At 34.2% G+C, this 14,314-nt stretch overlaps 3 protein-coding genes and 1 pseudogene across 5 annotated transcripts; 1 reads left to right on the top strand and 3 right to left on the bottom strand.

The window, feature by feature from the left end:
* Positions 1–1,939: 1,939 nt before the first annotated feature.
* On the bottom strand, positions 1,940–3,106 carry LOC128169512 (uncharacterized). The gene is made up of 5 exons (XM_052835640.1): positions 3,015–3,106; positions 2,752–2,921; positions 2,529–2,605; positions 2,177–2,434; positions 1,940–2,081 (listed from the first exon to the last, which is right to left on the bottom strand). The coding sequence occupies exons 2-4, from the start codon at positions 2,908–2,910 to the stop codon at positions 2,245–2,247; spliced, it is 426 nt and encodes a 141-aa protein (XP_052691600.1). The 5' UTR covers positions 2,911–2,921; positions 3,015–3,106; the 3' UTR covers positions 1,940–2,081; positions 2,177–2,244.
* Positions 3,107–5,056: 1,950 nt separating this feature from the next.
* LOC128169520 (THAP domain-containing protein 11-like) lies at positions 5,057–7,899 on the top strand. 3 transcript variants are annotated; one of them, XM_052835646.1, is made up of 4 exons: positions 5,091–5,304; positions 5,505–5,778; positions 6,086–6,145; positions 6,281–7,899. In XM_052835646.1, exons 1-4 carry the CDS (start codon positions 5,137–5,139, stop codon positions 7,405–7,407), a joined length of 1,629 nt encoding a protein of 542 aa, XP_052691606.1. In that variant the 5' UTR covers positions 5,091–5,136; the 3' UTR covers positions 7,408–7,899. The 3 variants fall into 3 exon arrangements, with proteins under 3 accessions (XP_052691608.1, XP_052691606.1, XP_052691607.1); XM_052835648.1 differs by lacking the exon at positions 6,281–7,899 and having other exon boundaries at positions 5,057–5,304; positions 6,086–6,162; XM_052835647.1 differs by lacking the exon at positions 5,091–5,304 and having other exon boundaries at positions 5,332–5,778.
* A 234-nt stretch (positions 7,900–8,133) lies between these two features.
* On the bottom strand, positions 8,134–10,244 carry LOC128169521 (uncharacterized). The gene is made up of 2 exons (XM_052835649.1): positions 9,626–10,244; positions 8,134–9,040 (listed from the first exon to the last, which is right to left on the bottom strand). The coding sequence occupies exons 1-2, from the start codon at positions 10,177–10,179 to the stop codon at positions 8,542–8,544; spliced, it is 1,053 nt and encodes a 350-aa protein (XP_052691609.1). The 5' UTR covers positions 10,180–10,244; the 3' UTR covers positions 8,134–8,541.
* Positions 10,245–11,829: 1,585 nt separating this feature from the next.
* Positions 11,830–12,292, bottom strand: LOC128169517 (uncharacterized; annotated as a pseudogene).
* Between the last annotated feature and the right edge of the window lie 2,022 nt (positions 12,293–14,314).

Raw genomic sequence — 14,314 nt, forward strand, 5'->3', positions numbered from 1 at the left:
AAAAATCATAACTCATGTATTTTTTCTATTATAGAAAATATTGAATGAATCTATTTCATCATCCATTTTCTATAAATAACAACTGCTCTATTTTTTAAAACTGTTAATGCTTATACGAGTACACAAACCAATTTCTATTCTTTAAATTCCATTTTAGTTCAAGTTAACTGTTAATGCATGAGGACATTTGCATCCTTATGTTAACAAACATGACTCGAATCAAACGAAATTCCACATGTCAAGCAGCCACTTAATATAAACATTTTGAATTATTGGTATACTGAGTCCGATTTTTTTTTAACAATGACCTTGAACTTCCTCAATTGACCTTGGGTCAAGGTCATGACAAACCCTTAGCTTATAAGCAATCTTTGTGTGAACTGAGAACTTCCAATGTTTCTCCATAAGAAAGATAAGGACCGGACAAGAATTTTGCACTTTTTTCTGCTATTGACCTTGACCTTGTCCAAATGAACTTGGGTCAAGGTCATGACACACCCTTAGGTCATAAGCAATCTTTGTGTGAAGTAAGAACTTCCAATGTTTCTCCATTTTGTTTTGTTCGTCGTAACTTCCGGTCGTCACCGGAAGCACTTCAAAAATTATGTTTTTACGCATTTTATTTGTTTAACACTGAAATGATATAAAGGTATAAACGCTTTCATATGTCATCTATCCGATGATTGATAAACAAAAAAAATTACTTCCGGTGAGATATCTCAAATATCTCAGGTAGTCTTTTTAAAACAAATATTATGACAGCGAAGTCTCATAAACTGTAAGTGACCAAGACACAAAACTTACACGGATGATAGACATTTGATAGAAGATGTGTTTAACCGTTTTTATTTTGTCGACCGTCACTTCCGGTCCACACCGGAAGAGTTCAAACAATTCATGTTGTTTAAGAGATTTACTGCTTCTGTTTGACAAAGTAAGACAAATTGATAGTCAATTAAGTCCTGTTGTCTAATGGTTATGAAATACTGAGAGAAGCAATGTCTTACAGTTAAATTGATACATGTATATCAAAACGGAAGACCTTTTTGTTGCTTTTGCAACAAGAGTCTAGTTTAATTCATATTTTTTTATGTTACTTCGTTATTAAAAGAATTTGCAATTCATTCCATATTCAATATTTTTATTTGTCAATTGTAATACAAAGAAAGTTTATTACCCAAGCCAGTGGTCTCTAAATCAAAATAAATAAATGTATTTCCTCCTTCGTCAACTAGTCTTGGTGTTGGTGGTAGAGTTGCATCGGGTATTTCTTCAATAGAGTCTGCTGAGGGGTTAAGATCAACACCTGATTTGTACGTCGCCCCTTCCTTTATTTCAGCTGTTAATACCTGTTTTATACAATGAATAATTTATTTAGTACATCGATATGTGCATGTCTAAGAAAAAATACATTCTGTCCCGAATAAATAATTGTGCTTTTGAAATACATGTAAATTGAAAACACATTATTATGTTTACCTGTTTTGCTGTTGAGGACTTGAGTTCATACCGTCGCTTTTTGTAAGCAATGCTGGACTTCACCTTCTGGTTGTATTTTCTTGTGTTGCTTGCTCGTTCAAGGAAATACTGTGTGTTTTTCCCTGGAGACAATAACATGTTTTCGTAGACCTGCAAAAACAATAATAACATAATTCGGCCTATGTAATATATACTTTTATTTTATGAAAAAAGTTTTAATAATATAAATTACTTGTATATTGATGCAATGAAAATTTAGGCAAAATGCTATTTTATGAATATTCACATACATAAACATAACTGCAAACAAATCAACAAACCTTAGAAAGGGCATCATGACCAATGTTTTTCTGCAACACAGCTGCTGTCACTCTAAAAGCAGTTGACTCAGATCCACCATAAAAACGGTTTTTTGATGCTTTGATGCAACGATGTTGTTAAAACTTGCATTGGCCTGCGTGCTCCCCATGTTCAACAGGCGATCCACATTTTTAAAGAAATATTCAAATACTTTCTGTAGATCTGTCAAAATACCATTTCCTTGAAGATATTTCCCGTACGGCAAATTTTTCGGTTTGTATCCTTCTGGTTGCTTCACAAAGCTACAAAAATACAATACAAAATTTATGGGTTGTCAAAATTTATATATACCATAACAGTCTGACAATATTTAATTTACTGGTATTTATTTTCTTACCCGCACCAGTCTCCACATTTGGAATGGTCCCCTGTCACATGAAATGGAATAGCTCTTAGATTGTTTTCTTAGGATTGCCTGTCCGAGTTGCCTTTAACTGCATACGTAAAACATTTCGTCAGGTGATTTATAGCCTTCGGGCCTAGAGTGGGGTACTTTTTTTCTTTTCTCAATTCAAATAACCTGCTGGTGAAATTCTTCTTTGTATGATTAAAATCACAATGTTTCTCCAGGTTTTCATCAAAAGCAGCTTTCGCTCTAAAAAAACAAATGAATTAAAACTTTTTATAAAAAATTATATGCTAAACACAAATTTTAATAAATTGTTTACAAATGCTTCATACTAAAGTACCTTGAAATGGTTGTTGAATCGTTGTCCATTATTAGCTTTTTTACATGAAATCCTCTTTGTTTGAGGTCCTGTAACATCTATAATGAATAAAACCCATTAAATTAAGGCCTTTAATTTATAAAAAAAAAAAACACCACCTAATACAAACTTACTATATTTTATGCAAACTGATGCAAAAATATTGCACTGTCTACAGTATAAATAATAAACATTTGTGGATTACCTCTATTGCCATATCAGACTCCATAGCTTTTGAAGATTTCTCCCAGTTTTTGCGGCAATCATGATCCTTAGGAACCCTGTCTACAGCTCTGTCACAGAATCTACAAATCCTGCATCTGTATGAGTATGACAGGACTTTTCCAGTGTTAATTCCAATCATACTTCCGTGTCCTTATAATAACAAAATGTAAATCAATATTTTCAAGTATGATAACATTAGCATAAGTATAGATTTAAATTTTTATAGATTATAAATAAAATTACCTGTGTGGCTGGCATAATTTCTACCACTTCCTCGTGTCTGCCAGCCAGCATCAAAGCTTACAGTTTCGACGCTATCAGGACTTGCACACCTGTTATTTAAAGATTTATCACCATTGTTTTTTGTTTTTAAGTATTTCACCAAAAAAAAAAAAATCAAATATTTTACAATATATTTTTATTTACCTACCTGCTCTTTTCTCCCAGAAGTGCTTCACAACAAGACTCATAAGCAACTTCTTCAAATGCAATCCCTGCTTCTCTTTCTCTTCTTCAATGTAGTTTTGGTAACAGATGGCAAATTTAATGCCCCAAGAAGAGAGTTCATTGTGGTTTCTCCAATGCCACAAAAAAGCATAGCTATAAAAATGATTTATCAAAGAAGAAAAAACATAATGTTGTTTTAAACAAAATGTCAAATATGTCTTATAAAAAATTAATTTACCTGCACCTAATTTGGAGTTTACATCCCAAACATTAGGACCATGTCTCGTTCCAGTAGGTATTAATGTAACTTTTTCACAGTGCTCACATTCCATGTGAAGTAAGCTTCCTGTATAAACATTTAAAATCAAAAAAAATTAAATACATGTATTGATTATAAAATCAAATTTCAAAACATTATAAATATTTAATATATATTTGCTATATATCAAAATTACGCGTAAATGTACATTTTTATATGAAAGCTTTACATTTGTCAACATTATTTGTGTATATATTTATATACTACCTAGTCCATATCTGGTGTCTCCAATGCAAGAGGACAACTGTAGAGGTTTTTTGCAATAATGACAACCTCTTTCCAGACCTTAAATTATTATTTCAAGATCAATGATATACGTCCTTGCAAATGATAGAAATTTCCACCTGTATATTAAAAAAATACATAAATACATAAGTATCAATTGTACTGATATATATCAATGTACATGTATTAACTGTTGTGCTTTATACAAAATATGCATTCAAACTCAACCTGTATTTCCTTCGTCTTCATTATCATCATCCTCTGAGATGACATATTCTGTCTCATCATCTTTCTGGTCTGCTTGGACATCATTGCTCGAACCTTTCAAAATATTTTAGCATATATATACAGCATATTAACTCTTTAAATTTAATAACACATTAAAATGTGTTAATTTTTCTTCTATTGTCCCTATACAAATGAATATTATGATAAAAATCTTATGCAAATTTACACATACATGGTTTTACCATACACTTATAAGAGTGGTCATAATGTACAGCATAATCCTCCGGATCCACCGGATCCATCATATCTTCTTTTACACATTTTCCACTGCTATTGCTGCCTATAAATTTTCCATAAAAACATTTATATAATAATCATACATGTAATATGTATATATGTAAATGAAAAATGTTCGTGCATAAAAATAGTTTATAATTTTTTTCTTGGTACAAAACAGTATTCGTTGTATACTAGTACTCGGATTATTAACTAATAGAACAAATAAAAAAAGAACAATTTATATAGCTTGTCTTTATTTATTCATCTATCCAATTATCTTTTAAGAAGGCTACTATCCGCGCCCCTTCAGTCCAGAATAAAATTAGGAATGTGAATTCAATATATAGAGAAGAGATGGTGATTATTTTTATAATTCAAAAATTCCATACTTACATTTATAATCTGCCCCGTATGTATGGTCGTGTACTGCAACTGACATGATGAGTATACAAGCGATCTTCAAACTTCACAACCGGCTTTTCGCAAAAACAGCTGATAATCAATGTAGTTTAAAAGCTTTTGATACGCATATATTTTTATCCCACTGTGTAAGCGTTTACGTAATTTTATACTTTTTTTAAACTCCTCTATTAAAGAGTTCCAAAAATACGGTGTATGGTTATTTTGTTCCATTACAAAACAAGCCAATCCGGAACAAGATGGCGGTTCAACCGGCAGTCAGACATATTGGTTACGGTGTAGACTTCCCCCTTAAACAATTTGGAATAAAAGGTATACAATATCACACACAATAGCCGATTTCCGGGATGCTCTGTTTTACCGTATTGGTTTTTATTTTACGCACCGCGGTCACGTGACGATGCTGATTTGTTAGGCATGTTGTCATAATTGTGGACAATTTGTGTAATGGCTAAACCAAATATTTCCAAGTACTGGTGTGTTGTCCCAGGTTGTACGTCAGACGGACGTAAAAAGCGGAACCTGGAAAAGTATCCTGCTATGGAAGGAGTCGATTTTTTCCCGTTTCCAACCCGCTTAAAGAACAATAAAATTAGAAAGCGGTGGATCTCTCAGGTACATTGTTTTTGCAAAAGCAAGCCATGGTACTTAATTTTTGACGTATATATAAAATTCCAATCAGTTATTTTGCAAATCTTAATCAGAAAATAAAGTCGGTTATTCTAGATTTTAAGAATGTAAACATGACAGACTGTCAATCCGAATTTTCTCCATAAACCATTTATATGAATACAAATATTTTACTGATTTACTAGATTAATAGAGAGAATTTTGAACCAAAAAGACATCACCGGGTGTGTTCTAATCATTTTGTTGATGGAAGACCTACTGAGTGTAACCCAATCCCAACATTGTTTCCAAGAAATAATTTCATGCGCCCTTTGAAGGAGAGACCACAGAATGCTGTAGAAAAAAGAAACATCACTTCTGCTCGACTTGATCAACTTCAGGATGATAATACAACTGAGACTGAACTTTTCAATGCACCACCAGTTGCAGCAGAAGTTATTGTAACTGCAGTTATGGAAGGTAAAATCAAAAATAAATGTCTCGGATCTTTTGATACCCATGTAGTTGACCAGTTGCAGTAAAACTTTACTTATATATATTCTGGAGTGTGACCAGTTCTCGCCGAGGACCATTCTCGCCAGTGCATTGTTACGTCATTTTATCAACACAAAATTATATACGAAAAATGAGGTACCGGTAACAATGCACTGGCAAGAAATGGTACTCGGCAAGAACTGGTCGCGCACCAGTATAGTTGATGTTTTACAATGCACATATAACTCAGGTTTATGGTATTGTATTGTTTGTCTCTTTCTTATTGTTAAAGGTGAAAACACAGTTTCTCATGTTCGATCCAGAAAATTGCCAGGAATAGCAGCAAAGTCCAGTAAGGCTCATTTATAAAATTTTGTAATGATAAATAATAATACTGCAATTATTTAAATTACGAAGGTTTTAAAGTTAAACATAGATGCAAAAGTATATGCAAATCGCTCTTTTCACTAAATTTATATCATTGTAGGTGTTGTGAATCATGATCATTCATACATGTCTGAAGAAAAAAGCTGGGAAAGACCTGAACCTGTTGACATGTCCACACAAACAGATCTCACAGGAGAGGGCATTGAACTCTTGCAGCGGCAAACCAGAGAGATGAAAGCAAAACTATCTGACAAAGAAGCATTGTTGCGAGACTGTTTTTTAGAAAATGTCATCAAGTCCGATGTTTCAGTGAAACATTACACAGGGTTACCCAGTAAACCTATTTTGGATGGATTGTTTTCATCAATAGAAGCAGATAAATGCAAACTCAAATACTGGTCAGGAAAAAAATCTGTCGGTGATATGAAGTATGAAGAGGAAGGTAAAAAACCAGGACCCAAACGGAAGCTCAGTCCCTATGAGGAATTCATTTTAACTCTTGTTAGACTAAGACTTGGAATAGTAGGATTTGTTCTTGCAGATTTATTTGGTGTTTCAAAGACCCGGGTATCCCAAATTTTTACTACCTGGATATCATATATGCACGATGTTTTCAGTCCACTTATTAAATGGCAGTCTAGAGAAAAAAATATCAAATACATGCCAAAATCATTTAAGAAATCGTTCCCTAGGACTTGTGCTATTATAGACTGCACAGAATTTTTTGTTCAGAGGCCAAAAACTCCTACTTGTCAGTCAGCAACCTACAGCTCTTACAAACATCATAACACTTTCAAGTGTTTAGTAAGCATTACCCCTTCAGGTGCATTTAACTATATTTCAGACTTGTGGTCTGGAAATGTATCAGATAGGTATATTACCGAGAATAGTTCCTTTTTAGATAATATAGAGCCATTCGATGAAGTTATGGCTGATCGTGGCTTTAACATTGGGGACCTTTTGACCTTGAGAAGAGCTACTCTAAACATTCCTCCCTTTACTCACAAGTGTCCTTGGGGTAAAGGAAAACGTTTGAATGCTAGCGAAGTAAGGAAAACTAGAAAAATAGCAAATTTAAGAATTCATGTAGAAAGGGCAATACAAAGACTAAAGTGTTTCAAACTACTCTCAAATATTATTCCATTGAAATTAAAACCTATTTGTAATCAAATGCTAAAAGTTGCTGCATTTTTCTGCAATATTGACAAACCTCTTGTGAAAAATTAGATGTATCACCTGTGTATAAAGTGCATAATTATGATGCTTATAACTTATTGTAAGTTTTTGTATTTAGGTATTTGCATGTGCCTGGTCACTACTGGTTATCATGGTATTGATAATTTAGTCACTACTGGTTATCATTGTATTGATAATTTAGTCAAACAGCGATGTTGTTTATGTCTGAACTTGTATTACATTTTTAAATTTACTTTATCTATATTAAAAGCTGAAATTAAATAATGCGCTGTCTGCATGGTCAGTGTGACAACTTGTTTAGAGAGTGGCACATTTTCTATTTCTTTGGAAGAGAAGTTTAAAGTATTGATTTTTCTTGGAAAATTTTAAGAGTATTGTATATTCATGATAAAAAGCTATTAAATTGTCATGCTGATTGGTTTTAATATTTTTCAATGATTTGAATTGTGATAAATTTGAGCATTTTTGTAAAAGTGCACAAGTATTAAAACAAAATTAAATGATAAAACAAAATACAAGTTATTGTGTTTTAATATTTCATTTGTAATTTTTTTTAAGAGCAGGAATTACATATTTGTTGAAGAAGAAATTTGATTTTGATACAATCATTTCAAATAAGGTATTGTCAAAAGAAATTCTGTCGACAGATATTCCTTTCTGTGTGTAAAAGACAAAGTCACACCATTTTCTGTCACACACACCAAGCTGGGTCTGAATTTGGTAATACCAAGATGTGTTTGTTTTCAACTTAACATTGTTGTTGTCGTCCATATAAACAAAATAATTTTTGTCCCTTGTAGCAACTTCATCTGGAGATAAGTCTTTGTGTGTATATGTGCACTTAATCTCTAGAAGTCCATTCCCGCAGCATTTGCATTGCACAAGTCCATCTGGCGAGGCACCCATGTATGGATATTGCTTGGACACATGTAATCCACTTTCAACAATATGGGCTTTTATGTGCTCTTTTTTATAATTTTCCTGGTATAGAAGTCGAGCGATTGCTTCATGCTCTTTTCCATATTTAATTGCAGGAGTTGAAAGGGGCACAGAGCTGGAGTTCATGATTTTTTTTACAATATAATTATCTTCTTTGTTTGAATCTCTAAAGTGACACACAGAAAATGCAAGAGAGGCAGTGATTCTGCCTTCACGATATTTGAATTACTCAGTACAATTTCCTTGACCTTTTGTTAATACTTCAATTTTACTAATTAAATTTATATCGCATTTGCTTTTCAAAAAGGTAAGAAAATCTGTATTAACTTTCTCTCTTATAAATTCACTCATATAGTTTGTCATATTTGGTGGCTGCTCATCCTTTATTTCTTCATCACTGTCATCTGAGGGAGGCTCAAGAACATGAAGCAGTAAAGAATCTGATCCTTTACACAATCTATACAAATGACATTCTACATCTCGCAAGGATTGTTCATGAACTTTAGAAGAGTGGAAAGCTGCAGAAGTAGGTGCAATGCACGGATTATTTTTATTGTATCTAACATCAAGGTCATCAATTTTTGTGGGAACTGACACTTTTCTAGGTATGTCCCATATGCACGGGCGATCTGTTCCTACTTGTGTGTTCCTGTCCATATGGCGAGTGCAAAAATCAGCAAAGGAAAACAGTAAAGCTGTGCAGTGTTTACACGTTCCATCATCCCTAAAAATGATTAAATCTGAATTGTAAAGTGTGTATATTTGCTAATACATCTATACTGATTTACAAAACAATGAAAAGTGCTCCTAGATAAAACATCACAATACATTTGGAAAATATTTACACTATCAAGCATGTAGCAGGACAGGCCCCCTTAAATTGTCATTAGTGCCCCCCCCCCCCCCCACTTTGAAAACAATGAGCAATACATGATACATGTCGCAAATGTAGATCCTGAATGCACAAATCCAGAATATTTTTCTGGGGGGGAGGGGGGTCTGACGGTTATTTGAGTTTGTCGGTTACGGGGGGTGGGGGGGGGGGTCCAAGGCATATTTTTGGTGAGTATATAATGTAATTTTTAAAAAATTTAAAGAAAGAAAAGAATTTTGCAGAGGGGGAAGGGGGGTCTGGACCCCCCCCCCCCCCCCAAGATCCGCGCATGTCTTATAAGTTTCCCACTAATTTTAAAGGCAAATTCAGTGTAAACATTACTAAATGAATACGTGTTGATGAATATTATGTTTTATTTACATAATTTTGTAATGCATTAAACTTTTTATTCAGTACTGAGTGATAAACACTTACGCAACACAAGCACATCCAGCAGAAATTACTTGGCCATCCTTTTTCTGTAATATCCATGTAATATACGGTTTCTCGCTTAAAGTTGTTTCCCTAACACATGTGGCCGAAACGTAATTATAATCTGAGTTTGGAATGTTGTACATCTGCACATTACTAATGTGTCCATCTTTGTACAGTTTATAGCCGTTGTCTTGTCTGTAATTCTTTAATCTGTTATCTGACCAGGCAGAAGATCGCAGCAAATATATCAACACATCGCATATTTCCAGACAAGGAAGTTCTTTAAGATTCTTTGTAAAGCGACTTATAATAGTCGTTATATCTGGGGCGACAATTTCTTCTCCATCAAGACTCCGTATGGTGCGCCGTTTCAAGTTCATGACTTTGTAGTCGTCTTTCGCGACAATGATCGGTAACTGAAGTTCTAGTGCGACTTGAGCCAACCTGACTAACGTGAACTTTCTATATTCATTACAACTGATTCCCCTTTCTCTCAAAAAAATGCGTAATTCTGGGACGGTTTTTGCACCGATGTGATGATGCTGATCTGCCATTTTTTATGCCTAACAAATGATCACGTGACAGCAACTTTTCTACCTCCGCAGTAAAGACGATAAGATCTCGGAAATCGGCTATTGTTTACGCCGTCTGCACCGGATTCCATATAGTCCCGTGAATCCATTAATGGCTTTTTAAAGAAATCTTTCAACCGTGTACTACGCGGGGGTGTTAAGGAAGCATATGGATTCTGAGTTACATGTAATTTCGTGATATCACAAATCTTAGTTATTATGTACATATTCAATTATCAAAGCAACGAAACGTAGACCAAAAGCAAATAAAAATACTGAAGTCAATTTTTTTTTCAGAAATTAGTTTGTATTACGTAGATTTATACATTGATGACGTCATGACTAAAAGTTGAATGTCGTGTGAATTTGATCGGAAAGCATTGTAAACATATTCAAAACATAACTAATCTAAGAACTCTAATAAAATATTGTGGTGTGATTTATTGAGAATGGGACATAAGAATACTAGGATAGATGTTAGTTGCATCAATCATTCGCTAAAAGGTATGTAAATTTGCTTTTATTTCTCGGCCAGGCTTTCCTCTGTCGTTGTTTATGATATAAAAATCCGACTAGAACAACACTTACCCCGCATATATTGAACTTTGAATTTTATATGTATCGTTAGTTTGATCAATGCTTAAAATGAAAAATGCTGCTAGAATCCCATGCTGTGTGTTGTTTTGATGCAACTTGCCGTTTTCCGTACAAACTTTATAAAAGTTGGGAAGGTTTTACGAGAACTGGATGAATAACTATTGAATTAAGAAAAACATTGGATTCTAGCAGCAGTTTTGATTAAACTGAGATGTTTTGCCTTCACTTGGTTTATTTATTTTATTTTGTAAACCGCGGGGTAGTGTTGTTCTATCTCATTTTATGTTAAGGAATATACGTAAGCTATTTATAGTTGTCACGTGATAATGCACCAATGTGGCAGTAATGTACTACCCGATTTTTTTGCACTTACATCTATTTCAAAGGATAATACTAAGTTTTTGATCGTATTCAAAATAGTTATTTAATTTCACGATTTTGAATATAACAGTCAAATTAAGACGCTAAATTGCCCATATGCTTCCTTAACACCCCCGCGTAAGGTAAGACTAGGGATGAGGCGATAGGTTTAAAACTCATTTTTCTGTTTGGTTTAAAAAAACCTATACGCAGCAGTGATCCCCATTAATCTGTCATATCCGTATTTAATGTATACTACCCTGGTATTCATTGACGAATCCATCTGATCTAACGTATGAAGAGATGGTGTCATTGACACATGTTAAAATCTGTTTACACACCAGTAAGCTTCATCATTGAAACATATGACCTTTTTTTTTTACACTCAAAGGTTTCCTTTAAATATTCCTAAATGAAAACAAAACAAGAAAGTTTTTTTTTCAAAATGTTGTGATCTATTTCAAATGTAATAATCACAACACATATCCCTGGTCAACTGAAAAAGAAAATTGAAAAATTTAATCAGAATAATAGTATAGTGAAAGCATCAAATGAAATAAAATCAGAATAATTATTTTAAGCGAAGGTCCTATATGCCCCCCCCCCCCCCAAAAAAAAAAATGAAAAAAATAACCCAACAAAAGTAACTTAGACACTAAATTATAAGTATTAATATTAATGGTTGAGAGTGCTTATTTTGTGAGGACCTGGAGCGCGTGTTTGCGCTAGAAGGGGAGTTGTCCGTTTCCTCCGCGTCGCTTGGTTGCCCACTTCTTTCTTTAGTGGTCATTTCCACCTCTTCGATCTAAAACAATATTCTATCATATATTCTGTGTTTTATAACCATAAATATAACATGTACCATTTCTACTGATATTTACATAATGTATGATCAAGTAAGATATATAACTATCATATGCATTTTAATTAAAGTATCATTTACCTTCAGGCCACCTCCGCTGAGGGCGGGTTGTGGAGAGATCCGAGACCGGGACCCCTCCTCCAGTTGACACTCTTCCTTGGAGCGCGGACGCCTCCGCACTGGCACCCGGCACTAAACATTGTAGTGCCTGAGGAGAGCGCGCAGTGAGCACCCCAAAACCATTACCGCTACAAGGGTGAGCGCCGCCACACCCATGTTATAAGCTTCAGTTACTAAAATAATATCAAATAAAACAATGTTTAGAGAGGGGAAAATGTTGGGTTTTTGTTGTTGTTGTGATTTAATAAAATGATATTGTAAATGCCTTCTTTTTATTTTTTAATTTAAGAGTTAATTTATTATTCAAATGCTATTATTGTTTGACATGACTATTTCTTTAAAAAAAAAAAATCGCTATATATTCTGTATTTTCTAATATTGCCATTTCTCTGAATAATCACCCCCCCCCCCCCTTTTGTTTTTACAAGAATACCTCACACATTTACTTACATGGATATGAACTACCGGATCATGCAACTTCACCTCATGCAATGCAAATGTAGTAATGATAAAAAAAACAGTTTATAAATCATGCACTGTACGAAAAGAAAACATGCAATTTAACAGTATAACGTTTCCTTGTTGTAAAAAGTGTAATCTAAGAAATCGTTGCGAAAATTTTGAAACCAATATATTTCATGGTATTAATACAGAAAAACAAATTCGTCAGAGATAAATTTCTGTATGAAAATTAGTCGCCGGATAAGCCTCCAAGCTGACGTCATCAGACATATGCATTAAGTTTTCTCTAGCTTTCTTTTGATTTTGCTTGATTTTATAAAACCACACGCATGCTGATACAAAAGGAAATAATGTCAACAACCACAAGAAGTAAAGTTTGTCAAATTGTGTACTTTTTTTACGGTATGTGTCGCTGTCTCTTTTTCGATGGATCGTTGTACCTGGCTGGGTGGTATCCGTTACGTCCTCTGTCGACGGAGTATGTTCTACGTGACTATCAGTATTGATGTTGACGGAATGTGATATATTAAAAATGTTAGTAATTAAAGTAGAAATGATGATAGTTTGCGTGTAATGTGCACTGTATGGCCGGAGAATGGTGGGTCGAGTAGACAGTGTACTGCTGTCTGTGGTGAGTGTATGATGTGATGTAGTGATGTCTGATGTCAAAGTATGCGGGGTACTGATATGGATTGTAAGTGTGGAATTAACGTTGGTAAATGGGGTCGCTGTGACAGTTTGAGGGTATGTACGTGTTGAAATGGTGTGTTGTACGGTCGACTGGTCTGAGACATGTTGACTTAAGGAGGGTTGAACAGAGGAAGTATCTGTTAAAAATTGAATATCAAAAAACAAAAATCTATTTCTAGGTGTATCTGCACCCGAGAAAATATTCAACAAATAAAAAATAAAACAAGATCAATAACTTCAATCATGCACATACTTACACATTGCCGGCATCGTCGCGGTGGTTGCGTCGTCTATCGGGAGAAAAAAAAACCATTATTAACAATAGCTAATAACTTTAAAGATATGTGTATTTTCCGCTTCCATTATTTTGATTAAAAAAAAATATTTAAAGATTATTACCAGGGCACACAGGCCGTCCGTTGACAAATCTGCAAGCCATTGCGAATGACAAAAGGTGATGCGATCGGCAAATAATTGTACTTATTCATTGGATAAAAGTGACAGGGGGCGGAGTTTTCTCACGATCGGTGTTTTCTTATGATCGGTCTCACCTTAGAAGTGTGAGCGCAGAGACCCGTGTAAAGGAAATTAAAAAAAATAATTACCTTTGCACCTGTGGTTTTTCTCCGTCGAGTCCAGCGTGACTATGTCTTGGATCTGGGTCTCTTTGCATAAATGAACATACTGTACAATAGATCCGCGATTACCCCGAATTCTTAATTGTACGATCGGGACTAAGGTAGTTATATTTCGAATGAAACATCCTACCTCTACGTATGATGCATAAAGGGGACAAACATCCTCACCCGTGCACGTTGCAAAATTGCCAAAATGAATTTTACACGTATCACATCCCGATGTCCCTCCAAATAGTATACAGACAGAGAAAAGAATCACAAAATGCATTTTAAGGAGATAAAAAAATCTGATCTTTTATGTTGCAGTGTTATTGAATAACTGAAATGCACTAATTCTGAACTTTTAATCATGAAATTAAAGTGTACCCTTTCACGTGATATTTTGATC

The sequence above is a fragment of the Crassostrea angulata genome, unplaced genomic scaffold (genome assembly GCF_025612915.1).
Source record: "Crassostrea angulata isolate pt1a10 unplaced genomic scaffold, ASM2561291v2 HiC_scaffold_145, whole genome shotgun sequence".
NCBI lineage: Eukaryota > Metazoa > Mollusca > Bivalvia > Ostreida > Ostreidae > Magallana > Magallana angulata.